The following is a 27,831-nucleotide window of genomic DNA, read 5'->3' as shown; positions in this document are numbered from 1 at the left end:
TCAACATGTATCCGGACACTGTAAAAGTATTCCTCACATTGTTACTTTCTTTCCAAAGGCGCTACGAGACAGCAACAAAATCTGGGGCATCATTGCAAAAACAGCCATCAATCAAGATGGACAATCCGTGTCACCAATCACCAAGCCCTCCTTGCATCAACAACAAGAGCTGCTGCAGAGAATCTACTCCCAGTGCGAGCTCGCCACTGTCCAGTACATTGAGGCTCATGGGACTGGAACTCCGGTTGGCGATCCGACAGAATTGGCTAGCATCTCGAACATCATCGCCCAAGCCAAACATCGCGGTCCAGAGACTCTGTGGATCGGTTCTGTTAAAGGGAACATTGGACATACTGAGTCTGCTGCAGGGGTAGCTGGTCTCATCAAGGTGCTCCTAATGATGAGGCATGAGACCATTGTTCCTTCTATTTTCTACTCCAAAGAGTGTCCTGTCATAGACACGATGAGAATGAGTGTTCCCACTAAAGCCGAGAGGTGGTGGACCAATGGGAAGCGGGTGGCCGGGATTAACAGCTTTGGCTTTGGAGGCACGAATGCACATGTCATTGTCAGAGAGCATAGAGAGGTTACTAGTCCTTCACAGATCCCAAAAGATGGTCAAAGACTTTTTGTAACATCCGCAGCCTCAGAGAAATCCTTGATTCGAACCCTTGCCGATACACGACAGATGCTTCTCAGCGGCCATGCAACTGACGTGCAGGCGTTGTGTTACACATCAGCTTGTGGGAGGAGTCACAGAAAGCACAAGTACAGGAAGGCGATCCTCACATCATCTCTGTTGGATTTGCAGCATCAGCTGGCTGCGGTAAAAGCAGAGGTGGAGTGTACAACGTCAAACAGGGAGGTGGTGTTTGTGTTTAGCGGAAACGGTGTTGCTTTCAGGGGTATGTGCAAAGAGCTTTTTCTGAGAGTTCCTGTCTTCCAAGACAAGGTGAGAGAAGTGGAGATTCTCTTCCAGAAACACTATAATGTCAGAATCAGTCAATGGTTTACTAGTGAGTGTGACACTGACAATCTAAGCCAGCCAGATGTTGTCCAACCTCTACTTTTCGCTGCTCAAGTCGCCATTACCTCCCTTCTGAAGCACTGGGGTGTCCAACCTGACATGGTGCTCGGACACTCCCTGGGAGAGGTCGCTGCGGCTCACTGCTCGGGTCTCTTATCTCTGGAGGACGCAGTCAAAGTGGTTTACCAGCGCAGTAGCCTTCAAAGTAGGGTCTCTGTCGGAAAAATGCTTGTCGTCAGCAATGTTGCTGTGGAAAAGGTGTTAAGAATCCTGACGAACTTCTCTGGAAGTGTTTGCGTGGCTGCGTTCAACAGCCCGCTGTCTTGCACTTTGTCAGGGGATGCAGATGTTGTTGCTGTCCTCTATGAGAAGCTGAAGATGATGTACACAAATGAGAATATATTTCTTCATTTCCTAGACGTTCCAGCAGCTTACCACAGTCATTTAATGGATCCTATCCTTGAGGACGTTCAAAGAACTTTAGATTATTTGGTCATCAACAAGATGGAGTGCAAACTGTTTTCCACTGTGACAGGGCATGAGTGTGGGCATGGCGACTTTGCAACAGGTACCTACTGGGCAAAGAACATCAGGGAACCAGTTCTGTTTGAGCAAACCCTGCATGCAGTCGCTATGGATAAACTATCAGGGAGGAACATGGTCTTTGTGGAGATTGGACCCCGCAAGGCTCTCCAAAGGAACATACTGGAGACTCTGGGGTATGACTCTATTGTTCTGTCCTCTGTTGAACCACTAAGAGAATATGAAACCATCTTGTCCACTGTGGGGAAACTATTCGAGCTGGGCGTCAACATGCACTGGCAGGAGATCTACAGTGGTTGTGAAACGCCACCTACAGTTTTCCCGGTGTATCACTTTGATAACGTAAAGAAAGAACTGTATTTTGAGGATGTCAGAAATGGAAGTGAATCTCCTTCCTGTTCCCCACATTTGCTTGAATCCCAAACGGCACAGAACAACGAATACAAATTCAGCCTCTCGGTGGAAACGGCGGCATATCTGTGGGAGCACAAATACAATGGCATCGCTATTGTACCCGGCGCCTTCTTCGTGGCGCTGGCATTCACCTCCTTGATAGCACATTTGAAGCCAAAGAAGCCCGTTTCCTTTGTCCAGATCAGTGTGACATTTCTCAAGCTGCTTCATGCTGACAATCACCAACTAACAGTAACACTTGCAGGAAATGAGTTTACAATCCGTTCCCCTGCCGCCACCCATGCTTCAGGTACTTTCAGGTGCACTGAGCATCAAGCTTTCATAGAGGAACCCAGCATTCATCCAGAGAGGATCTTAAAAAGGTGCACTTTGGTTGTAAAGACAAATCAGATCTACTCCATTCTTTCTAGAGCGGGATTGGACTATGGCTCTGTGTTCAAACACCTCCACAATGTGTATTTTGGGGATGAATTCAAAGAGGCCATGACAAGAATTAAAGTACCCCAAGACCTCCTCAAGCATATTCACGACTATTTCTTACACCCTGTGCTCTTGGACTACTTCATGCAAATGACTGCGGTGGTAGCCATGAGGTCTCTCACAGCCAAGCAAGGACTACCCTCCGCCATTGGCAGTGTTGTCATTTCAGGACCAGCGCAAGAGGACATGTTCATTTACATGCGGGCAACTCGAGAGACTCCAAACTTCCTTGAAGTGTGTGGTTGCTTTGCGGGCAAAGGCGGAGAGGTACTTGTGGAACTTAGGGATGTCAGGATCACGTTCATTGGCAATTGCTCACCTGTTCTACAGTCAGTGTTCTTCCACAATGAAATGATTCCAATCCCAGTTGAGACGAGTTGCGATTGGAAGATAAGGGCGTTAGTTTTTGCAGACAAGCTGGGCATCGCTGAAGCACTTAGGCCATATTTGCATCCGGAGTCCCTCACAGTGGAGGACAGAGAAGACTCAAGCCAACTAAAAGATGTAGTTCTACATTCACTTGACACCAACTTGAGGGATTTTCTCTTCATTTGGGCCGCAGATGATCTTAGTAACTTATCATCTGATAGGACGCTGGAGCGCCTGGTGACTTGCTGCGAGTTATTCCGGCAGGTTGTTCTAACCTTGAAAGAGGGTGGTCATTCTTGCATGGTCCGTGTTATCACCTACAGGTCCTCAGAGAAAATGGTGGACTGCGTAAGCGCTGGTTTTGTGCTCGCCGGCATGACAAGAGCTTGTGCAGCAGAAATACCCGCCATCTCTTTTCAGGTGATTGATTTGACATCTCTGACCAGAGAGGACATTGAATGTCTAGTTGGCGTCATCAATGTCTGTAAACAACAAGAAGTCATTGTTGGTCAAGGGAAGGTGTCCACAATGAAGATAACTAGTACTCCCACGGTGGACAAAGTGTCTTTAAAGTGTGACAGACGCTCAGTGAAAGATTTTGTCCTCCAGACATGTCATCCGTACAGACTGGAAGGTTTGACGGCCACCCCTCATGACATGAGTGACAACCCCGTCCCTCGAGGATTCATTGAAGTTCAGATCACCAATGTTTGTGTGCATTCATCTGATTACTTCCCCGTCACCATTTCACAGCTGTATTTTGGAGAGACGCTGTACTGGAACAACCGTGCTGCACACCACCATCACACACTTCTAGCTCTTGATTTTAGCGGCGTAGTGACTGCTGTCGGGAAGGACGCACGCGGCATAAAAGCAGGAGACCGTGTTGCATCATGTTACCCGACTTTGGCAACGACAAGGGTTGTTGTTCCTGATTCTCTGTGTTATGACATCAAGACGCTCCCGTTTCTGGAGGAAACTCCAATTGTGTCTTTCTTCATCCTGGCGAGGGAGATCCTGCAGAGAGCTTTTCCCGCTTTGAAAGCACAACAACAAAATAAAATGTCAATCATCACGCCAAATTTAGCCTCTGTTTTCCTGAAAGTTTTAGCGTTGACGGCAAACCGATCAGGCTGGAATGTGTCCTGTTCGCCACATTTGATGAGGGAATCTTCTGATCCATGCCAAGCTTTTGTGTTCTTGCCTCCCGTTGACAACTCCTGGCAGGAACTACAAGACGATGACGGCCATGAGAGACATATAGTCTTGGTGAATGACACTCACATGTCCTCACGTTGCGGTGCTTTTAAGAGCAACCATGTACACATACTGGATGTGACTTCTGTCCTTCAAAGAGCTTACCTGAATGTGCAAGGCAGTGCTATCTTTAGGTGGCTCACATCTCTTGGCTTTGATAGAGCATCCCTGCCTGTTAAAAGCAAGACATTTCAAACGTCACGCACAGCAGCAGCTCAGAATGATGACTCCTACTTTGCCACAAAGACAGTGTGCCAAGTGGTTTTAGAGCACACCTGCCCGGTGTCTGATATCCCTCTGGTGGCCAGGCCCAGACAACTCTTCAAAAACCGCCACGTTTACATAGTGACGGGAGGTCTCACCGGTTTAGGCCTTGAGACAGTGAAGTTCATTGCCAGCAACGGCGGAGGTTATATAGTGACGTTGTCCAGACGCATGCCGACACATGAAACACAATCTGAACTGGATCTTATTCAAGGAAGGTATGGCGTCATCATCATGAATGTCCAGTGTGACGTCTCTGTGCTGCAGCAAGTAGTGGACGCCATCTCCAAGATTGAAGGACGATTCAGTTCTTGTCCCATTAAAGGTGTGTTTCACAGTGCTGCGGTGCTCCATGATGCACTCATTGACACCCTCAATGAGGCGCTCCTGCTGAAGGTACTGCAGCCCAAAGTGAGCGGCGCCCTAAATCTTCACCGTGCAACACTGACAAAGAAACTTGACTTCTTTGTGTGCTACTCCTCCATCTCTTCAGTCGTGGGCAATGAGGCCCAGTCAAACTACGCAGCAGCAAACTCATTCCTTGACGCCTTCTGTCATTACCGCAGAAACCTCGGCCTGGCTGGACAGTCCATCAACTGGGGGCCTTTAAACCTCGGCCTTCTGCTCAACAAACATCACCTCCAAAATCTCCTGAAGGCGAAAGGATTGATGGTCATGGATGCGTGCGAGTTTCCCGAAACTCTCGCAGAGGTTTTACTCACGAACAGACCCCAACAGCTCATTTGCAAGTTCAACTTTAAAAACATTTGTTCACAAAACAACTCACTGAAAGAACGACTGTGTACCTTAGCAGAGGACGAGCTGGGACTTCTACAGACGTCTTCCCTGCATGGAAACGTGAGACGTATCGTCAGTGATGTAAGCAATTTTGGGGAGGACGAGCTGGATGATGACGTCACTCTGGGAGCTCTGGGAATCGACTCCATGTTGGCCATGACGCTGCAGAGTAAGATATACAAGGAGATGGGCATTAATGTACCTTTGGTTAGAATATTGGAGCCAAACACTACAGTGGCTACTTTGGAAACACTTGTGATGAACAATTAATATTAAATGAAGCATCAGAACATACCAACACCTTCAGACTGTTGTGTTTGTATGAAAATTGTCTGGCATGTGCAATAAAAACAAGGACAATGTTTCCATGACTACAATTAGACATTTATTTGTCACAGTATAATAAAGTGCTTTCATGTTAACACTTAGTTTGTCACTTCATTTATTAAAACAACTAAACAAAGTTGTACAAACAAAACTATAATACATAACTGTACAATGAGTGTGTATTTCATGAACATGTTTTTAAGTCCATGGTCAGTGTCCTCTGTTTAATTGTACCCATAAAGCTGGTAATCATCATCAGTGGTGATAAAAAATGTTTCCATGTCTGTTATCTCTACAGAACCATGAGACCTTGAAATAATCAGGACTGCAGAGACAATTGATATTTAAAAAATATTTTTAAACTGGCTTTTACTGATAATTTCAAACTTTTTAGATTCTTATTGTCAATATTTTTGTGTGTGTGTGCATGTGTGTGTTGTTTTTAAAGCGCTTGTGTTGCAACTTGCCCAAGTATGAAAAGTAGTATATTAACAAAGTTTTAATTTAATTTGACATGGACAACATAAGTCAGCACACACTTAATAACATTTCCTACATGTCAATAGTGATCAGGCTTAGAATTTGGTGGAAAAAGTGCTCTCGTCAGTTGAAAGTTGCTCTTCAGTTCCGTCTCCGTTCCCCTCACTCAAGATGACCATCACTGTCGACAGCGTAGCGTTAGGGTCCAACAGTTTCACCAAAGGCACATTGATACCACGGTCCTGATAGATGAGGTTTTGCAGAGTCATGGCCTGCATGGAATCGATGCCGAGTGACGAGAGCGGAGTGTCGTCTTTCACTGTGTCCACCTCCAAACCTATGGTTTTAACGATCAGTGAAATGAGGTAATCCCTTGCCGGGACTTCCACAGTGTTTCTATTTTCCGTGTCGAACTCTCTAGACTTTTGAAAAGCTTGCTCCACCAGTGCGGAGAGCCGCATAGTCAAAGCGGCGTTCTGAGAGAGCACATTGAAGCGGATGTTTCTGAAGTGAAAGCGGCACACGGCCTGTTGGGGTCGGTTGAGGAGCAAGCACTGCTCCAGGCTTTTGTGGATCTCGGCAACCTTCAGCACCATCATGCCCTTGGCCTCCAGGAACCGATGGAAGAGCTCCTTGTTCAGCAATAGCCCGAGGTCCAGAGCTCCCCAGTTGATGGACTGTCCAGACAGTCCCAGCTTTCGCCTGTATTGACAGAACAAGTCCAGGAATGTATTTGCTGCCGCGTAGTTTGTTTGTGACGCATTTCCCAGAAAAGCTGATATGGAGGAGTAACAAACAAAGTAATCTAACTGACAGCTCAGTGTTGCATGGTGCAAGTTAAGCACACCATTCACTTTGGGCTTAAAAACTTTCTCGTAGAGGGATCTATCAAGGGCTTCAATCAGCCCATCATGCAAGACCACCGCACTATGAAACACTCCTCTGATTGGATAACCCTTGAACTTTAAATGGATGTCACTCACAACTTTGAGCACTTGCCCAGACACTGATATGTCGCACTCCATGCTGACGATACTGTTGCCGCACTGCTTCTCAACATTGCAGATCTCTTGCTGCACCTCAGCCGAGGGCTTACTCCTGGAAAGGATGACGACGAACTCGCCTCCCCTTTGCGAGATAAACTTGACTGTTTCAAAGCCCAGCCCGGTCAGACCGCCTGCTACGATGTACACCGCTTTCCTTCGGAAAATCTGCTTTTTTGTGGGCAGCAGCGGAATGTCTGACGTTGATGAGGGGGGGCCTTTTTCTAGAGCCACAACAGCCAGGTTATTTGCACTGAAGTAGGACTGTGAATAAAGGTTGTGGATTTTCTCAGATGTGACATTCTGAAACGTAAAACTTGCTAAGCTAAATGTTTTAGTCAGGTTTAAAGACTTGAGCATGTGATAAACATGCAGCCTTCGAGCACTTAGTGATCCTTTTTGTAGGATAACCGGTAGGTTAATTGTTTGCACATGGACACTTTCTTGGAAACTCTGGAGCACATCTTGGGTCACCAAAAGCTGTGTTTGGTATTCACGAACAAGGACAACATTCTGGACACCAGGAAAGTTGCATATTTTAATCATCAAGGATTCATCATATGGAGGCAGGACTATGAGTGCACCCATTTCATTGGCATTTATAAAGGAGCCGTTGCACTGTGTTCCAACAATAACGGTACATCCTAACTTCTGAGACACAAGTGCCAAAACTTTCACCAGAACAGAATCAGGAACTAAAGACACAATGCCCAGATTTTGCTTGGATCTCGGCAAGAGTCGATACAGTATCTCCCATGCCAGCACAAAGTAGGACAGACAGGGTGTTGATTGAAGGAAGGGGAGGCGTTTGGTGCTGTAACAAACCCCCTGCGGAATCCTCACCCTACTGGCTGCCACCACAGGGTAACAAGAAGCCACATAATCGCCCACTTTTAATTTCTTAACCTCTTTTCCGACCCCTGTAATGATGCCACTGAAATCTAGCATGAGTAGCTTATGGTTCTGTAAGGAGTGTGTGTTCCAGTACAACGTCTGGCCAAAGTTCAAATGTGAGGTGCTCACAGGAAAGTAATCAGACGAGTGGACGCATACTTTGGTGGGCTGAATTTCAACAGAAGTAGCACTTATTTGTTCGGCTTCAGTGTCAAAGTGAACAGCAGTTAGCCGGCTTATTTTAAAAGCGCCAACAGTCTGAATGACGCAAGGTTCAGACGTGCTGGAGGTGAAACTCCCTTCAGAGTTTTCAGTTAATTCAGGAGGGGTACGCTCGATGGAAGGTTTGAGAATGACCCCGTCTTTCACCACCAGTTCTGGATACTTGCTACAAGGATAAGCGCGTAGGACCTCAGAGAGGGCTGCAATGTCCTTAGCAGAGACAGAGCTTATGTCAACCAATTGGAATGAAAGTTCTGGTATCTCTGCAGCAAACGAACGAGTCATACCGACAATGGCAAAGCCTGGATTGACGTGATCGACTGTGAGCTCAGATGAACAGTAGGTAATTGCTCGGATGGAGTTTGGAAAGCGAATTCGCTTGAGCTGTAGGATGACTTGTCTAAACATTTCGCAGCAGTTGGTCAGATTCTCCAGGATGACATCGGGCGTAAGTGAGTTAAGGTTCTCTTTGCCCCACAGGAACAAGACCTCATCAAAGTTGTCCTCAATGTTTGTGATATTGAGGTTTGACAACAGAGTCGGAAAGTCACTGCTCAAGAGGTCTTCCGCATTTGAGAAGGAGATGTAGCGAGATCTGGAGTCCAAGTTTTGCTGTAGGCATTTTGAGATACCCATGCTGTCAGAGAAGACCAACGCTTTCGGAGGTGGATCATTTGTGATCCCCTCGGAAATTACGCTATAGTGGTTATGATAGAAGTACTCCTCAACTACATGAGAACGACTGCCAAGGTATTTGATTAACACATCCTTCACCTCAACCAAAACGTTGCCATCTCTATCTGCAAAGCACCCACAGACCTCAAAGTGGTCCGCACCGACGTCGGTAGCCCTCAAGTAGACAATCATCTCATCTTGCAAGGGCTCTGACACTGTCAAACTTCCGATTTTGGCAGGGAAGCCCGGTCTACCGGCAAAAATGTGCTCTACTGTGACCGGGAGAAGCTGCATGAGGAAGTCCAGCACAACGGGATGAACACAGTAGTCGTGCAGCTGAGGAAGCAGTTCTTGTTGAACTGTGACAACAGCATAGGCCTCTTTCAAATCTTCCCCATAGTGAACATTGGCTTTGTTCTGAAAGACATCTCCATACTGAAAGCCACCCTGGGAGAGATAGCCATAAAATTCCTGATAGGTCACAACAGATGTGCATCTTTTGTAGATGCTATTGAGGTCAATGCGCTGCTCTTCCACTGGTCGCTCTTTCTTCACTACCACCGTGCCTGATGCGCATGTGGCTGAGGACGAGAACACAGTGAAGCTGGTATTGTTCTCTTTTTGCTCTAGTTGCACCTTCATCTCTGGAGAATTTGGGGTAAGAATAAATGGGCTGTGAAAATTGACACTAAGCTGCAGTGTATTGAGGGGGACCTTCGGTTTGGCACAGGCCATGAATGCAGCTAAGCCCAGCTCGGCATAGAAGGACCCGGGGATGATGGGTACTTTGTTGTGTTTGTGTTCTTTCAGGTAGAAGACAGAATCAGACACCACATCACAAAGCAATGTGTTCTTTTCACTTCCTGTGGCGCAGAGCAATGGGTGAGTACTCACAGTGTTTTTCTGAGCACCTTTAATGATCACATCCCTGTCCGAGCAATCAAATTGATATTTTGGGAAGGGCAGCGGCACTGTCTCATATCCCGCATAAAAGGTGTTCCAGTCTACCTGGACACCGAGTTCAAAGAGCTTAGAAACAACGGACAGGAGTGTCTCGTGGTCTTTGTCTGGCTGCAGCGAGGCAACGACAGTTACGTCGTTCCCCAGAGTTTCCATGATGTTCCTCTGAAGAGCTCTCCTTGGACCCACTTCTACAAAGACTAAGCTTTTCTGGCCTCCACTTGCTGATCTGACTGCCTGCTCGAAAGCAACTGGCTCACGAATATTCCTCGCCCAGTAATCACCTGAGCAGAAATCCCCCTGCTGTGCCTCTTTACCTGTCACGGTTGAGAACAGCTGCGTGCTAAGCTCATTCTCCTCTAAAGAACCAATTGCCTCCCTAATTTTTGGCAGAATTGGATTCATCATGTGGCTGTGATAAGCAGCAGAGACCTCTAGCACCCGGATGAAGAGGTTCTGACCGTTAGCTGAACTGCTTAGCTCTTCCTGGAGGTTTTCTATTGCATCTGCATCCCCAGACAAGGTGCAAGACTGTGGGCTGTTGAAAGCAGCGAGACAAATTCTTCCAGAGTAACGCGGTAGAAGAGCTGTGACCTCTGACACGGCCATATTGCTGATCACCAGCATCTTCCCCCCAGTTGCTTTGGTCTGGAGAACGCTGCGGAAGTAAATGACTTTTAGGGCGTCCTCAAGAGACAGGAGGCCGGAGCAGTGAGCCGCCGAGACCTCACCCACCGAGTGTCCCAGCATGGCATCAGCTTTGACACCCCAGCATTTGAGCAGAGTGGCGACGCCCACTTGTATTGCAAAAAGAAGAGGCTGGACCACATGTGGAGCGTTGTAGTCGCCGTGCTCATGCTCACTTTCAAGCGTGTCCAGAATGTTCAGCACGCTCAGCCTTTGGTAAGCCTCTGAAATTTGCTTGATCGTATCTCTGAACACTGGCTCGTGTCGGAGCAGCTGCTTGCCCATGCCGTGATAAGTGACGCCGTTGCCGCAAAACACGAAAACTAACTTGGGATCTGAGAGGGCTGGGCTTGTATTTCTGCTGACAGCGGCATGGAGCTTCTCCCTAAGATCAGCTAGAGATGATACCATTAAGGCCCTTCTGTATTTGTGCTTGAGGTGGCTCCTCCTGCAAGCCGCAGTGTACAACAGACAATCCAGATCCACGTTGTTCTCCAGATGTGTGATGGTGTTTTCTAGCGTGAGCATTAGAGACTTTGGTGAATTTGCTGACATGACAAAATATTTGACCTGCCTGCCATCATTCTTTTTGATTGAATGCGACCACATGTGCTGTCTGACAATAGCATGAGCGTTGGTACCCCCAAAGCCGAAATTGTTCACTCCTGCAACCCGTGCTCCTGTTGCTTCCCACTTTTCCACCTCTTTGGGAACGTGCAGGTTTAAAGCTCGGGAATCTACGCTGGCCGTGTCCTCGCAGAAGAACACAGAAGGAACGATGGTCTCGTGTTTCATCATGAGGAGAACCTTGATGACTCCGGCCACACCGGCGGCAGATTCCGTATGTCCAATATTGCTTTTCACCGAGCCGATTCGCAGAATCGCTGAACCGGGAGCTTTGGCTTTGGCGATGACGTTTGATATGCTTGCTGCCTCTGTTGGATCGCCAACTGGGGTTCCGGTCCCGTGAGCCTCAATGTAGTGGACGTTGGTGATGTCGCGCTCAGAATAGGTTCTCCGCAGCAGCTCTTCCTGTTGACTCAGGGACGGTTTAGTGATAGGCGACACTGAATGGCCATCTTGATTGACAGCAGTCTTGCTGATGATGCCCCAGATGTGATCCTGATCTTGCAGAGCCTGTAACGAAGCAGCAGGAACAAAATCAGGCAAAAGTCGCTAGTGGTCTAATCCTGAAACTGTCACTGCACGCAGTCAAACCATCTGATATGCAGACTTTTTTTTGCTTCGTTTGTGAATGAGGAGAAACAGAGGTCGTGTCACCTTTGTCAGCGGTTTTAGGAGAACGACACCGCATCCCTCGCCTCTTCCGTAACCATCAGCCTTGTTGGAGAATGGCTTGCTGGTGCCATCCGGTGAGATCATCTTTGCTTTGCTGAGGGCCACAAACACTCTTGGCTCAAAGATGCAGTTGACACCTCCGCACACGGCCATGTCACAATCCCCTGAGATTATGCCACATAGACAAGGTTCTAATTAGCGTACCTATGGTTTGCCATTGACGGAATGGATGCTGCATGACAAATTCTTACCTTGTTTAATGGCCTGGCAGGCCAGATGAAGCGCCACCAGAGAGGATGAGCAAGCGCAGTCGATGGACAGCGACGGCCCGGTGAAGTTAAAGACGTACGACACCCTGTTGGCGGCAATGCTCATGGCCAGTCCTGTCCCCGTCCAGTGGTTGATGACTCTGGGGTGCATGTGGGCTGCATTGGTCTCGTAATCTCTGTTCATGAGGCCTACGACCAAAACAACCAACCATTCACTGGCCACTGTATGGCTTTGACACGCAGTGGTAGGCGTTTTTTCCTACCAAAAAACACTCCAGTTCTGGTCCCGCTGGCCTTTTCCATCGGAATACCAGCATTCTCCAAAGCTCTGTAGACGCACTGAAGCAGCTGCTTCTGCTGAGGGTCCATTTGTTCCACTTCACTGTCGCTGATGCCAAATAACTTGTGGTCGAATTGGTTGAAACTGTCAAAAAAAAATCACAATCATTGATCCCATATGCAAAAAAATTAGGATTTCACTACAAATGTGTTGATTTTTTATGTAATCACGTCATCCTAAAGGGGAACTGTACTTTTTTGGAATTTTGTCTATCGTTCACAATCATTAGCGAAAAGAAAACACGTCTTTTTTTTTTAGGATTCTAAATTTGATAAAAAAACGCTTGCAAGATGCGGCTAATGTTAGTCACCATTGTCAAATTTATATTTACATTTATATAGCACTTTTCATACGGAGGCAAGTGGCAAAAAAAGTGTTGAGGCAAAAAAAAAAACTGTTGACAAAAAAAACATGGCATGGCACTGAGAATTTCAGAAGAAACGCCACCTTCAAAGCCCTCCATCAACATTTTACATACACACTGCAAGTATACATATAATGTAGTAACAGACACATTCATAACAATATGTAATATGTACAATATTTACCGTATTTTGGTAATTTTAATCAATTCCGGAACTTCTTAACTTGACTTGGTAACAGACAACAAAGACGACTATTTTATGACAAATTAGGATTCACAACTTTATCTTTTTGAAGCTGAATATACGGAGGATGAACTACTATTTATAGAAGCGAGCACAAAGGGAAGGTGAAACAGAGCATACAGAAGCCAAGAGAGTGAGGTTGGCGTGACTTTGACTATGAAAATGTGGAACTTGGAGCCAAGCTATTTCTACATAAATGGCGCGCTTACCTAAAATAAATCTGAAAAAAACTTCACCGGCCAGCTGCACCAAACGGAATTGATTATGATACACGCAGCACATGTTAGTACAACTACAGTACATGTGCTGTCGGGCTAGCTGTGTACAAACAAAACATGAAATGTGGGCTAATACTTTACGGATATTGTAATATGTTCATGTTTTTTAGTCAGTACAGATTGGTGTCCGATCGCATTGTGTTGTGCATTCCAAAGTCAAAAGCCTTTCGACTGCTGACGCACAAGCTAGCTTACGGCTAATGTCGTAGCATGTTACTGTGCTGGATAAACAGTTTCTCAGTGTTCGCTGTTACAATAACAATGTTGCTACAGTTTGGGGCGTAAGTCAAGTATTGTTGGTGTTTTTTGGCTACAATTTGAAAGTGATTTAGAGGCAGAATGGATTTCTCCCATGAGCTGCATTGATAGCCGCCTAGTGCGAGCCCAAAATTACAAATTAAAATGCAAACGTTTTGTTTACCTAATTGTCTTCTTGGTTCTCATAAGGATTGTGAACGATAAGCGAAATTCCAAAAATTGTGAATTTCCCCTTTCAGCGTGCCTCAGTTCTAGTTTATCCTTAACAGTGTTCTTCCACACCAAACTCATCCAAGCAGGCCTTTGAGCCCCGGAAACAGAAAATAACTTTCCCCAAACTGTTCCCACAAAGATGTAAGCGTACCACTGCCCAAAATGTAGCTCTAATTATTTAATTAATTGATCGACAGGCCTCCCAATTATTAAAAATAATATATTTTTGGCAACACTAAATGGTCCCTAGTGTGTGAATGTGAGTGTGAATGTTGTCTGTCTATCTGTGTTGGCCCTGCGATGAGGTGGCGACTTGTCCAGGGTGTACCCCGCCTTCCGCCCGATTGTAGCTGAGATAGGCTCCAGCGCCCCCCGCGACCCCAAAGGGAATAAGCGGTAGGAAATGGATGGATGGATGGATATTTCTAAAAGTCAAAAGTTCATACCCATCAAGGAGAGCAGCCTTAGCCGTGCGGGATTTACCCGCCTTGTTGTCATCAGGGTCATACCAGCTGGACAATTCAAATCTCTCCTTGGGAATGAGCACAGAACAATTGCGTCCGTTCACCAGAACCTTCCAGAAATTGTCAAGACCTTCGCCTGCATGAAAGATTTACACCGAGGTTACAATCCACCGTTTTCTATTAAAACATTAGTAATAATGTTTCAAAAATGTGGTTTATTTATGAATAACTTTTGATCAATTTAAAATGTTGTAAAATTTGTTTAAAAGTACATTGTTTTATCTGATATGATAAATATTAAAATTATTCTTAAATAGATCTTTAAAAAACATATACCATTTACTTATAAAAAGGTTGTAAAACATGTTAAAAATGTTTAAAAAATGTTTTTATTTATTTCGATATGTGACCATGTTATGAAGAAGTACTGCACTGTTATAGTTTTGCATCCCTTGTCATCCTAGTACCCCCTCCCCCCAGAGAGGAGTTGTACAGTCTAATGGCATGTGGGACAAAGGACTTTTTTAGTCTATTAGTCCTGCACTTGGGATGAAGCAGTCTAGCACTGAACAGGCTCCTCTGGCTACTGATAACGGTATGCATAGGGTTGTTAGGTAGTTGTTGTAGATGCCCATATCGGCTGTACAAATTTACTTTACAAAAGAGAAGTGTGGGATACTTCTCACACTGTATGTATAAAAAGTTGTAAAATCCTTGAAAACACATGCCATGTATGTATAAAAAGGTTGTAAAATGTTTAATTTGATATAAATACAACATTATTACTGAATATATATTTTACAAATACATATACCATGTATATAAGAAATGTGGTAAAATGTGTTGAAACATGTAAAAAATAACGTCTGTTTTATTTGATGTACAAAATTAATATTTATAAATAGAAATGATAATTAAAGTGTTCTGAAAAAATACATATAGCATGTATATAAAAAAGTCTGTAAAAGGGTCTCACCGCCAGGGAAGTTGCAGCCGATGCCCACCACGGCAATGCTGTCTTCAGCTTGGTCCATCCTCACAGGGCATCAGACAAGCTGCAAATCAAAAATCTTTACTTCCTTTTGCTTGCAGGAAGCAACACGAACCACAAATCCACAAACTCTATCTTCATTCCGGTTGTGTCACATACCGCTGCACCCTCTCACACACAAACACACACATTAATAAGACTCAGTGAGACTGCGCTTCTAGTCTTATAGGCAGCCGGTCTTCTACATTAAACATTAATGATGGATTATAAAGACGTGGCCATGGCGATGAAGGAGCTCAGTGCACGCTTTTATGGGGAGGCCTCGCAAATGATTAGACTTAGTTTAATAAGTAAATCAATCTGTTATCTAACAATGAGCTGGAGTGTCATTGAAGCTTATCGCTGATGACTATCTGCTTTTTAAAACATCCTCATTGCAACGTCTTTATCATTACTCCTCTTAAGGGAATAGTTTATTTAATTTCAACGCATTCCATTTGACTTTCAAAAAACACCTTTTGACACAACATGTGACACTGGGGAATCACGGTTTACGTACAATTTGACAGAAGTGAATATGCAATACTTTACTCGCCTGTTTTAATGCAAGAGGATCCGATGGATCACCTCGACCTGCACTCGGCTGAAAAAGGTAACGCTAAACATAGAAACACAGGCAAGTGTTTGCTCGGTACATTATAATAATATAGGTGTTTTGATACGCCTTTTTCCCCTTCCGATACGCCTAGAGTATTGGTGGATTCCAGCGTTGATCCAAAACAATATCATCTGGAATCTACTTTTATAGGCTGCATCAAGTGAAATTAGTCAGAGAACAAAGGGAGGAATGAAAAACATTAACCGGTTTATGTTTTTAAATGAATCGCAATTCTAATTTGTAACGATTCTTAATCGATTAAAAATATATAAAAAAATCGGAAAAAAAAAAAAAAAAAAAAATATATATATATATATATATATATATATATATATATATATATACACATATATATATATATATATATATTTTAGCCACTGGACAAATCATAATATTGATGTAAATGCCCATATCTGCTGTACAGATTTATTTCCCAAAAAAGAAGTGTGGGATCTTTCTCTTGACTCATTTGCATTTGACTTTATTAAATGTTTGGGTAGAATTTTTTTCAACAAAACCAGTTTTCTTTTATGTAATACAAACATTTATCAGAGCTGTTTGTCTAGTTTATGGAGGAATGTGTGCTAATGTGTGCTTAGCTGTTGGGCAGCTGCTAGTTCCTACCGTGTTTGTAAATGACTTGACCAAAATAGAAGAAAATACCAACCTTGTGTGTTTATTGGAGGAAATTTAGATGTTAACCGGCTGTGCAAGTAAACACACATACAAACTCCGTTTCCATATGAGTTGGGAAATTGTGTTAGATGTAAATATAAACGGAATACAATGAATTGCAAATCATTTTCAACCCATATTCAGTTGAATATGCTACAAAGACAACATATTTGATGTTCAAACTGATAAACATATTTTTTTGTGCAAATAATCATTAACTTTAGAATTTGAAGCCAGAAACACGTGACAAAGAAGTTGGGAAAGGTGGCAATAAATACTGATAATGTTGAGGAATGCTCATCAAACACTTATTTGGAACATCCCACAGGTGAACAGGCAAATTGGGAACAGGTGGGTGCCATGATTGGGTATAAAAGTAGATTCCATGAAATGCTCAGTCATTCACAAACAAGGATGGGGCGAGGGTCACCACTTTGTCAACAAATGCGTGAGCAAACTGTTGAACAGTTTAAGAAAAACCTTTCTCAACCAGCTATTGCAAGGAATTTAGGGATTTCACCATCTACGGTCCGTAATATCATCAAAGGGTTCAGAGAATCTGGAGAAATCACTGCACGTAAGCAGCTAAGCCCTTGACCTTCGATCCCTCAGGCTGTACTGCATTAACAAGCGACATCAGTGTGTAAAGGATATCACCACATGGGCTCAGGAACACTTCAGCAACCCACTGTCAGTAACTACAGTTGGTCGCTACATCTGTAAGTGCAAGTTAAAACTCTCCTATGCAAGGCGAAAACTGTTTATCAACAACACCCAGAAACGCCATCGGCTTCGCTGGGCCTGAGCTCATCTAAGATGGACTGATACAAAGTGGAAAAGTGTTCTGTGGTCTGACGAGTCCACATTTCAAATTGTTTTTGGAAACTGTGGACGTCGTGTCCTCCGGACCAAAGAGGAAAAGAACCATCTGGATTGTTATAGGCGCAAAGTTGAAAAGCCAGCATCTGTGATGGTATGGTGGTGTGTTAGTGCCCAAGACATGGGTAACTTACACATCTGTGAAGGCGCCATTAATGCTGAAAGGTACATACAGGTTTTGGAGCAACATATGTTGCCATCCAAGCAACGTTACCATGGACGCCCCTGCTTATTTCAGCAAGACAATGCCAAGCCACGTGTTACATCAACGTGGCTTCATAGTAAAAGAGTGCGGGTACTAGACTGGCCTGCCTGTAGTCCAGACCTGTCTCCCATTGAAAATGTGTGGCGCATTATGAAGCCTAAAATACCACAAAGGAGACCCTCGGACTGTTGAACAACTTAAGCTGTACGTCAAGCAAGGATGGGAAATAATTCCACCTGAGAAGCTTAAAAAATGTGTTTCCTCAGTTCCTAAACGTTTATTGAGTGTTGTTAAAAGGAAAGGCCATGTAACACAGTGGTGAACATGCCCTTTCCCAACTACTTTGGCACGTGTTGCAGCCATGAAATTCTAAGTTAATTATTATTTGCAAAAAAAAATAAAGCTTATGAGTTTGAACATCAAATATGTTGTCTTTGTAGTGCATTCAATTGAATATGGGTTGAAAAGGATTTGCAAATCATTGTATTCCGTTTATATTTACATCTAACACAAATTCTAAATGCCAGACCGGTAGCCAATCTCAATATCGGACCAGGACACCCTCACAATATATAGCTCATTAAATATCAAGTACCAAACACTTACCTTTCAAAAAGTGTATGTTGTTCTCTTCAAGTCAGACTTGAGGAAGCAAACTAAACATATTTTTTTACGAGCACTGAAAGACTAAAACAGGTTTAAGATGCTTATCTCAAACTAAAAACAATCGCAGTTCAAACTCCAGTTTTTCTCAAGCATCCTTTACTTGATCCTCGCCACAATGGCTGAGATCATCTCTGTAAGATGTATGAGCATGCAAACAAATCAGAAAAATCGGAGTGTGTTTTAGTCGGACCTTGCCTCTTATATACTGGACTGTGCAGGAAACCTGAAAAAGTAACCCACCAGGAAACGGAACTCAATTCCCAGAGCGCCGTGATGGCAGAAGAAAAGACAGTTGCTCACGGTGCTGTTTCTTTTTTTTGCACTATTGATACTGATTCTTGCTGCTACTCTAACACCAAGCTGCACGTGTGTGAAGAAAGCTAAATGAATATCATGACATAACCTTTCCATGTTTACATCAGATATACAGATGCTCGTTAATGAAAGTGCATCAAACAGCAAACATGTAAATAAGTGCTTCTCTGTTATTTTCTGTCATTACGATTTCCTGCAACCCTCCCTGTCGTAGTATGGGTTTTAATGATCAGACGGTTTATGCAAGCAATGCTTTTATTCCGACTAGCCTCAGTCTATCATAGGATTTTCTGTGTCACAACATCAAGCGTCATTATGTAACATCCGGTCCCGGACATCCTGTATGCTATATCATAACAGATAACACCACATCTCCCTTTCTAGAAAACTAAACAGACTAACATTTACAGTGGTATGTCAGATAATGTAAAATCTGTAAACCTTTGCATGAAATAACATATATTCACTCACAATGGAATAATGCACTCTTAATACTTCTCAAGAAAAATAACAAAAGCAAACATAGTCAGGCAATATCTTTGGAGGCAAATAGTGTAACCATCAGAATACAAAACATTCACCAGTATTACTTGTTTCACATCGGTTTTTTTTCTTTTCACTTTTTTTTCCCATTTGTTTCTCTCTCCCCCTCCCACAGTTTACAAGTCCAGTCTGTGAGGTTTTCTCACCACTCTGCCACACCTAGTGGTAGTACCATGTGTGTGTGTATGGATAGGTGTAAGTGCCTTGGGAGTCTGTGTTGGAGGTGACTTGGGGCGTTCTGGAGAACCCAGTGTGGCCTCACCTGGTTGGGGTGGAGTGCTGGGTGTCAGTGTGCGAGGTGTGTGCGGAACAGTCTCTGGAAAAGGGACAAGGTGGTGTCTATTCCTTCTGATCGTGCCTGTAGGGCAGTCCACAATGTATGAACGTGGGGCAGAGTGGGGTGAAACCACTGTGCCTTGAGACTTTGTATTTGTAATCCACACTGGTTGACCTGGAGTGAGTTGACTCAGATCTCTCACCCGATGTCTTTTGTTGAAACTTGCAGTGTCCTTTGCTCTCCTCTCCCTTTCTCTAGTTGCGACGACGGTGCTGTCTGGAAGCTCTGGAGTTAGGAGAGATGGATGCTGGGGCAGTGGAGTGCGCAGTCTTCTGCCCATGAGGAGTTGAGCAGGACTGTAGCCATTTGCGAGTGGTGTAGCTCTACAAGCCAACAGAGCTAGGTATGGATCTTTAGCCTTCTTTAGCAGGTTTTTCACGGTCTGCATGTGACGTTCTGCCTCTCCATTACTCTGAGTGAACCTAGGGCTACTGGTGGAATGAGTGAACCCATAAGCTGCTGCAAAGTCCTTGAATTCTTGACTGGAGTATTGAGTTCCGTTATCACTGAAAAAATGGACCGGAACACCGTGCCTGGAGAAGATCGACTTGAGATGCACAATAACATCCTCAGATCGTGTGGAAATTAGCTTGGCGATCTCTACAAACCTAGAGTAGTAGTCCACTACAAGTAGGTAGGTCTCTTGGTTGAGTGAGAATAAATCAGAACGTACTTTTTGCCATGGTCTCTCTGGGAGCTCACTGGACATTAATGGCTCTACCGGATTGGCTCGTTCTTTGATGCATGTGTTGCAATTTCTCACCAGCTCATTTAGTTGGCTGCTCAAGCCAGGCCACCATACAGCCTCTCTGGCCCGTTCTCTGCATCTGGTCATTCCCTGATGTCCCTCGTGAAGTGCGTCGAGGACAGAGTTGCGCATCGCTGTGGGAATAACTAGTCTGGAGCCTCTGAGCAGTAGTCCATCGTGTACTGTAAGTATAGTTCTATCAGGCCAGTAAGCCTTCACTGGACCTGTGAGCTTGCTGCGGTCAGGCCATCTTTTCTGACAGTATGACATGACCTCTGAGCACACACTGTCTTGCTGCAGTTGTCCTCTCAGTTGAGCCAAGTATGTTGAGCTGGCGGGCATGTTGGTGACGACTTCATCTGTGTAGATGTTTGTGTCTTCCATTAAGTCTCTGTCTGTCCTTTTCCTGCTTGGGTTTTGGCTGACAGGCGAGCGTGAGAGGGTGTCGGCTGTAAACAAGTCTTTGCCAGCGGTGTGTGTGGTAGTATAACTGTACCTCATGAGTCTGAGTCGGAACCGCTGGATTCTGGGAGTAAGCTCAGTGAGTGCCTGGTGACCTAGCAGGCTGACAAGTGGCTTGTGGTCAGTTTCCATGGCAAAATGCTTACCAATAATGAAGTCCCGGAAACACTCGCAACCCCATGTCAATCCTAGCGCCTCCTTCTCCACCTGGGCATATCGCTGTTCGGTCTCTGTCATGGAGCGTGATGCGTACGCGACTGGTTTCCACAGCTCTCCCTCCTTCTGTAGGAGGACTGCCCCCAATCCGTATAAAGAGGCATCCGCCGACAGTTTCAGCTCTTTGTTGGGGTTGTACAGTGTCAGTACTGGAGGTGATGTGAGATCATTTTTCAACCGATCAAATGCTCTCTGTTGTGCACATCCCCAGACCCACTGATACTTCTTTGAGAGAAGGTCTCTCAACGGCTTGTCCTTTTCAGCCAGACCTGGAATGTACTTTCCGAGCTGGTTCAACATTCCCAGGAAACTGCGAACCTCTCCTGTGTTGGATGGCTCTCTCATTGACATGACAGACTTTACCTTATCTGGGTCAGGTTGCACACCTTCAGCTGACAGAATGTGGCCTAAGAACTTGACTTCACTTCTGCTCAGTTCACATTTCTCCATGTTTAGTGTGACCCCGGCTTCCTGGAGTTTGTTGAGAACGGTGTGTAGTCTGATGTCGTGCTCTTGTTGGTCTCTTCCCCAGATGAGAACATCATCCATGTGGCATACGACTCCCTGCAGCCCATCGATGATCATAGACATGCGCCGCTGAAAATGTTCTGGGGCTGACGCTATGCCGAAGGGCAGCCTGTTAAAGTAAAAACGGCCAAAGGGAGTTATGAATGTGGTGTACAGTGACGACTCGGGGGATAATGGGATTTGCCAAAATCCTCTGTTAACTTGCTGAAGACCTTCGCTCCTGCTAGAGAACCAATTGTCTGCTCCACTGAAGGCAGTATGTATTTCTCTCTGCAAACCGCTTCGTTGAGGCGAGTGAGGTCAACGCAGGAGCGCACTGAGCCATTCTTTGTAGGCACTGGAACCATGCCCGAACACCAGTCAGTTGGCTCTTCCACTCTGGATATGACTCCAATGTCCTCCATTTTCTTGAGCTCCTCTTTTACTTTGCCCAGTAAAGGGATGGGGACCCTTCTTGGTGTGGCCAGGGAATAGGGAATGGCGTCTGGCCTGAGTTTTATAGTGTATGGCTGCTGCATCATTCCTAAACCCTGACAGTTTTGGGTAGGACTATTCCATTTCAGACTTGTCTATGCTGTCTGCTCTGTAGACTAGTTTAAGCTTAATGCTTGCTGGTCTGCTTAACAAGGCTACATTTAGGTCATTGACAACATAAACATCTTCCTGTATCACCTGCTCTCCTTTGCATAGTGACTCTCTGTATCTGCCTAAAACAGATAGAGGCATGCGGCCTGGGCCAAACAGTGGTCTGTCGGGTTTAGCTAGCTGTGTGTTGCCCTCTGTAATAGCATAGTAAATTTTAGCTGGGATAACTGAGACATCGGCTCCTGTGTCGATTTTAAATCTGACTTTGTGGTTTCTCACAGTTAAATCAGCATACCATGGGTCTAAACCTGCATCTATTGAGCCTAGGAACAAGGGATGGTTATCATTACATTCTGTCTCTACAACATGTACTGTTTTGGTAGATTTACCTACTTTGTTGTAATGGCCTCTCTTTCCACATGTGTGACATGTGACATCTCTGGCTGGGCACTGTGCTTTGGCATGACCAGGGGACTTTTCACATCTGTAGCATGTCTGGTGATCAGGTGATGGCTGTGGCTTTGCTGCTGAGTGCTTTGGGTGATGAGGGATCTTGGGTGTAAATGGTTTTTGTCTTCTGCCTTTTGTTATTGCATCAATGTCCATCCTACCCCCTCCCCTGAGGTCTGTTTGCTGCCTCTTGATCACTTCGGACTGTCTTGCCATGTTGACTGCTTTTTCCAGCGTCAAATCTGGGTCTAACTGCATCCTCTCGGATAGACTGACGTCTCTCAGCCCCACCACAATACGATCTCTTATTAACTCGTCGTGGAGTGCTCCGTATTTGCAGTTTTCTGCCAGGGCATGCAATGCAGTAATAAAAACATCAACAGCTTTGTTTGGTTGTTGCACTCTTTGGTTGAATCTTGCCCTCTCATATATCACATTCTTCCTAGGCACAAAGTACCTTTCAAGCGTGGCTTTCACTGAGGTGTACTGCTGTCTCTGTACGTCGGTTAAATCATGACCGCGCAGGATGTCATCTGCTTCATCCCCCATGCAGTAGATCAGAGTGTTCACCTGGTTAGCTTCAGTGCTAAGATGGAGGTTGCTGGCTAGCCGGAATCTCTCGAACCTGCGTATCCATCGTTCCCAGTCCTGAGGCTTTGAAAAGTTGAACGCTTCAGGTGGTTGTATGGAGAACGTAGCGCTCGGAGGAGCGTTAGCATTAGCCGCTAGCTGGGGAGGTTGTTGTTGCCGCGCTGCCGGTACAGCCGCTGCGTTGCCGCCTTCGGACATCTCGTCTCTCCTGACGTTATAAAAACTCTCCTTTCAGCTGCAAAAGTTGCTCTTTTTAACGCTGCTCAACTTCTGACACCATGTCGTAGTATGGGTTTTAATGATCAGACGGTTTATGCAAGCAATGCTTTTATTCCGACTAGCCTCAGTCTATCATAGGATTTTCTGTGTCACAACATCAAGCGTCATTATGTAACATCCGGTCCCGGACATCCTGTATGCTATATCAAAATAAAGGCATAACAGATAACACCACACTCCCTAAATTGAATTATCAATGAAAATATAACATTTTCATAAATGCAAAGGTCTTTTTTTTTAATGCATTCTAATTTGTAAAAATCAGCAAGTAGGAGGTGGCTAACAATGAAGTCAATGGGAGTCCTCTATTGCGGCCATCGAGTCCTCTGAAAAACTTCCAAAAACCGCCACCAATACTCCATTTACACCTCGTGACCTGAATATTAACCAAGTATTAGCGATAATGTTATTATAAGCGCTAACGCCGTGAAGCACTTTTAGCGGGGCTGTGATCACAGAGAACTAACTAGCCTATGCTGCTACAGTGAAACCTCAATTTATGAACTTAATTGGTGCTTGAACACGGTTTGTAAATAGAAAAGTTTGTATGGGGAAGCAGAGGTCCCCATAAGAAACAGTGTAAGTATGAATCATTGTTTCCAGCCTAGACCAAAGTCCCTATTTTAGTGAAGGTTTGTAACCTGCTTGTGGTTAGAGTGTCCGCCCTGAGATCGGTAGGTCGTGAGTTCAAACACCGGCCGAGTCATACCAAAGACTATAAAAAGGGGACCCAAATGGGACCCTGCTTGGCACTCAGCATCAAGGTATTGGGGGTTAAATCACCAAAATGATTCCCAAGCGCGGCCACCGCTGCTGCTAACTGCTCCCCTCACCTCCCAGGTGGTGGAACATGGGGATGTGTCAAACGCAGAGTAATTTAACCACACCCAGTGTGTGTGTGACTATCAGTGGTACTTTAACTTTACACTTTGAACACAATATGAAGTGATATAATCTATTGTATATCAAATAAACATAAAGGGGTGATGGATCAACTTTTGTATTCAATAAAGTCAAAACAACAATAAGTTGTCGTATGCACTGCTCTGCCAACACGCGCACACACACAAGTCACTATGGTGCCTTCACAAACAAAACCACAAAAATTCTTAACTTCAACAACCATTTTGCTACAATATTGAACATTTTAAAAAGTAAGATGTACACACAACAGCAGAAAAATTACGAGAGAAGAGATACTGTCTTCTTTTCCGCTGTGATATAATTCTATTTTGGCATCTTTTATGAGAAAAGACTGCTTCATCACAATTAAAACTTGATGTGGCTACTTACTGTGCGGTGGTCATGCTTGTGAGTGCCATGAATGTACTTTTCGCAAATAGATTTTTTTTTTTTAACTCCACAGCTTGTTTCCTCGCTGGTCTGTTGAGTTTTTGGGACTCTTGTTGAGTTAGCAAAATGGACAAAACTTGACAAAAGGCAACATTATTTTTTTTTTTTTAAAGGCTTACATGCTGGAGTGTTGAGATGTGACTCCTCCTGCACAACAAGTGAAGTGGAAGGCTTCGCCTCCCCAACAATGTTTCGTCCTGCAGAGACATGGTTCGCACACTGAGGCATATTTGGCTCCATCTAAAAGCTCGTAAATTGGAAAGTTTGCATAAAGAGGGGTTTGTAAATCGAGGTTCCGTTGTATATTGACATACTGAGCTGGTAAGCCGCTGCATCACCTCAGAATTGGTAAAAAATTAATTCTCGATTATAAATCATGCCTCTAATCTGGATAGTAGAAGGTTGTGGCCATAAACGGAGAAGTTTGACTTTTTTTTTTTAAATCTTCATGAGGATTATGATAAATTCTTTAAACAAGAACATATGAACATCCCATCAGTCCGCATCCCAGTGAGAGCAGACATTGTACAGTAAGTGATTGTTTTATCATGTTCGTAGTTTGTATTTCTGGTTTAGCAGTTAGAAATACTGCTACTTGCTGGATCTGTTTATCACTCAGCTTCTAAAATTTGCAGCTCATCTCCCGTATATTCCGACTCAAAAATATTAATTTCTGGATGATCATTTGTCCCAATGTAGTCTTCGTCCCTCATTAAGTCTGCCATGAGTAGTAGTGTTATTGATGAAGGAAATAGCGACTGCTGTGATGCGTCTGTGAAAATAATTTTATTATGAATGTTACGACATTATAATATATACTCACAGCGTGTACATAAAATGTTGGAGGGTTTTTAAAATGTTTTTTAGAGCGCTTTATAGGCGGAATAGAGCAAATTCAATTACCTGCAATGTTAGCAAAATTTTGCTAGCGCTTATTTATGAAAAAAAAATGTGTTCTTGTCTCACATAAGAATTGTGGATGATAGACAAAATTCCACAAAAGTGCAGTTCCCCTTGAGGTTATTTTTTTACGCGTTTTAAATTACACGTTTCTCTTATTGGTATTCTCCCATCCAGCTAGTGGACCCGCCCAGCCCACGTATATTAGCCAAAAGTGCTTAAGTTGTGAATGAATGCTCAATACTAACTTAGCCATGACAAGGGATGGGTAACGAATTGGCACTTTTTTGGCACTGACCGAGGACCGGGCACAGATTCACGTAAAATCCAACAGTGCCATGTTTCGGTACCTGAGGTGACGTCTTGACCGGTTGCCTCTTCGCACTTTGGCGGTCACTCCAGCAGCACTGAGAGTGGACTCGGGCCAAACTACCTCTAGGTCAGGGGTCGGCAACCTTCGGCATACAAAGAGCCATTTGAGCGCATTTCCCACCAAATAAAAGCCACACTCTGTTTGATCCCTAAAATGACGACAACACCACTTACAGTTTCATTACACTTATAGTATTTATGAAATCAAACAAGAGACTCACCAAGTATTTTTGCTCTGATCAGCTTTCCGCAGCACTTCCGAAACTGCTCTTTTTTGGTCATCTCCAGCAGGGTATTTTTCTGCAAATGTGTGTCTGTTCTAGATATGTCTTTCAACATTTGACTTTTTGTTGTTTGCTATTTTCCACAAATTAAGCACACAGGTGAACCAACTTCGACAACAGTGAAAGCAAATTAATCTGTCCATGAAGCATAAAGGTTGCATTTCCATCAGAAATGTTTCTTTTTTTGATCTGTCCATTGCTAGCAAAAAACAATACAATTGCTTGAAAGCACGTACATTTCGATCGACAAAATATTTTAAAAAATATATATTTTTATCTTAAAAGATCACAGAACTCCCCCAAAGTAATTGTTATAATAAAATAAATAAATAAAAAAATTAAAATGAAATGGACATTATTTCTTTACATTTTGTTTCATAGCCAAAGGGATCCCAGGCGGAGGTATGAAAGAGCCACATTTGGTTCCAGAGCCCCGGGTTGAAGACCCCTGCTCTAGGTAATGTTGCAATTTTCAATGCCAACAAAGACAACTGAATCAAAAACGTTCGATCGTGAGTTAAGCAAGACTCCACATTTCCAAAAATGTACTAGCTTAATGCTAACATACATTGGTTTTGCTATTGTCATGCTACTGATTAGCATTAGTGATTCTACATGGCGATTTAAATACCTACACGTTTGTTGATGAAAACTACAGCTAAGATGCACATTAATGAGTGCAATACTTACAGTATTAACACTTTATAGGGCACAACAAAACACAAAACGCACTATAAAGTATACACTACTGCAACCAAACGTCTTGGACTGAAATTGCAATTTAATGTCATACTTGCAAATGATTTGATGATAATAAAACAAAATGGAACAAACGGGCAACAGTTATCATAATCAGCTCATTTCAAAATGCTGAAATAGAAAATGAGATTTCATTGTCAAAAACAATTCACATTAACACACGCACAAGCATCAAAAATTGGTACCATTGAGTACCAGTATTACTTCAAATGTTAACAGTACCCATACCGAGCCATGACGCCTTTTTTTCTTGCTTGCGTGAAAATAATGGAACCTAGCGTTTTACTAACACTCGTGAATGTCGTTGAAATCCAGGAAAAAGATAACACTTTAAATTTGAAAAGGCTGTATCAATCCAGCAGTGTTTGTCTAATAAATTGTGTTGCCATAGCGATGTAGTGTGTGTGTGTGTGTGTGTATGCACGCAACAACAGCTTCTTCTTCCAAGCTGCCGGTGTAACTCCGTCGATGAAACTTTGTTCACTTGTTATAACCACCCTGAGATTATTTCTGACATTAAGCGTTCCGTTTAGGACAAATGTTTGTGACTTTGTGACACGTCCAAATCGATTTAGACAGTGCACGCGTGTGTGTGTGTGTGATTTTATTATGTGTCTAACTGTATGCTTGCGTATCGTTCTTACACACGAATATTGAAAATCTCCCCTGCTGCCCACGAGCCCCAAACAAAAAGTGATGCACATGCTTGCTATTAACAACTAAAATCACAACTATGAATGTTCATAAGCGCACACAGGCTAGGAGGTTCAACTACAGTATTAATCTCCAGCTTTTAGAGCGTTTTATTGGCTTTATCAATCCACCGTGTTATTAAAGTGATTTTTTATTGCAGCTTGTGAAAAGAT

The 27,831-nt window shown here is 43.9% G+C and overlaps 2 protein-coding genes across 3 annotated transcripts in view; one reads left to right on the top strand and one right to left on the bottom strand.

Moving 5' to 3' along the window:
• Positions 1-5,422, top strand: part of LOC133609540 (phenolphthiocerol synthesis polyketide synthase type I Pks15/1-like) — a 12,520-nt gene extending 7,098 nt beyond the window's left edge. The window contains exon 6 of the mRNA XM_061965191.1: positions 59-5,422. Coding sequence (XP_061821175.1) covers positions 59-5,422 — 5,364 coding nt within the window. The remainder of the gene's footprint in view (positions 1-58) is intronic.
• A 92-nt stretch (positions 5,423-5,514) lies between these two features.
• On the bottom strand, positions 5,515-26,216 carry fasn2 (fatty acid synthase 2). Of its 2 annotated transcripts, none has more exons than XM_061965197.1 (7): positions 25,901-26,216; positions 15,146-15,224; positions 14,152-14,305; positions 12,272-12,432; positions 11,991-12,197; positions 11,722-11,903; positions 5,515-11,577 (listed from the first exon to the last, which is right to left on the bottom strand). In XM_061965197.1, exons 2-7 carry the CDS (start codon positions 15,201-15,203, stop codon positions 6,055-6,057), a joined length of 6,285 nt encoding a protein of 2,094 aa, XP_061821181.1. In that variant the 5' UTR covers positions 15,204-15,224; positions 25,901-26,216; the 3' UTR covers positions 5,515-6,054. The 2 variants fall into 2 exon arrangements, with proteins under 2 accessions (XP_061821181.1, XP_061821180.1); XM_061965196.1 differs by lacking the exon at positions 25,901-26,216 and adding an exon at positions 18,184-18,355.
• Between the last annotated feature and the right edge of the window lie 1,615 nt (positions 26,217-27,831).

Source organism: Nerophis lumbriciformis, linkage group LG07 (genome assembly GCF_033978685.3).
Source record: "Nerophis lumbriciformis linkage group LG07, RoL_Nlum_v2.1, whole genome shotgun sequence".
In the NCBI taxonomy this organism is placed as follows: domain Eukaryota; kingdom Metazoa; phylum Chordata; class Actinopteri; order Syngnathiformes; family Syngnathidae; genus Nerophis; species Nerophis lumbriciformis.
This window is presented reverse-complemented; position numbering and strand designations above follow the sequence as displayed.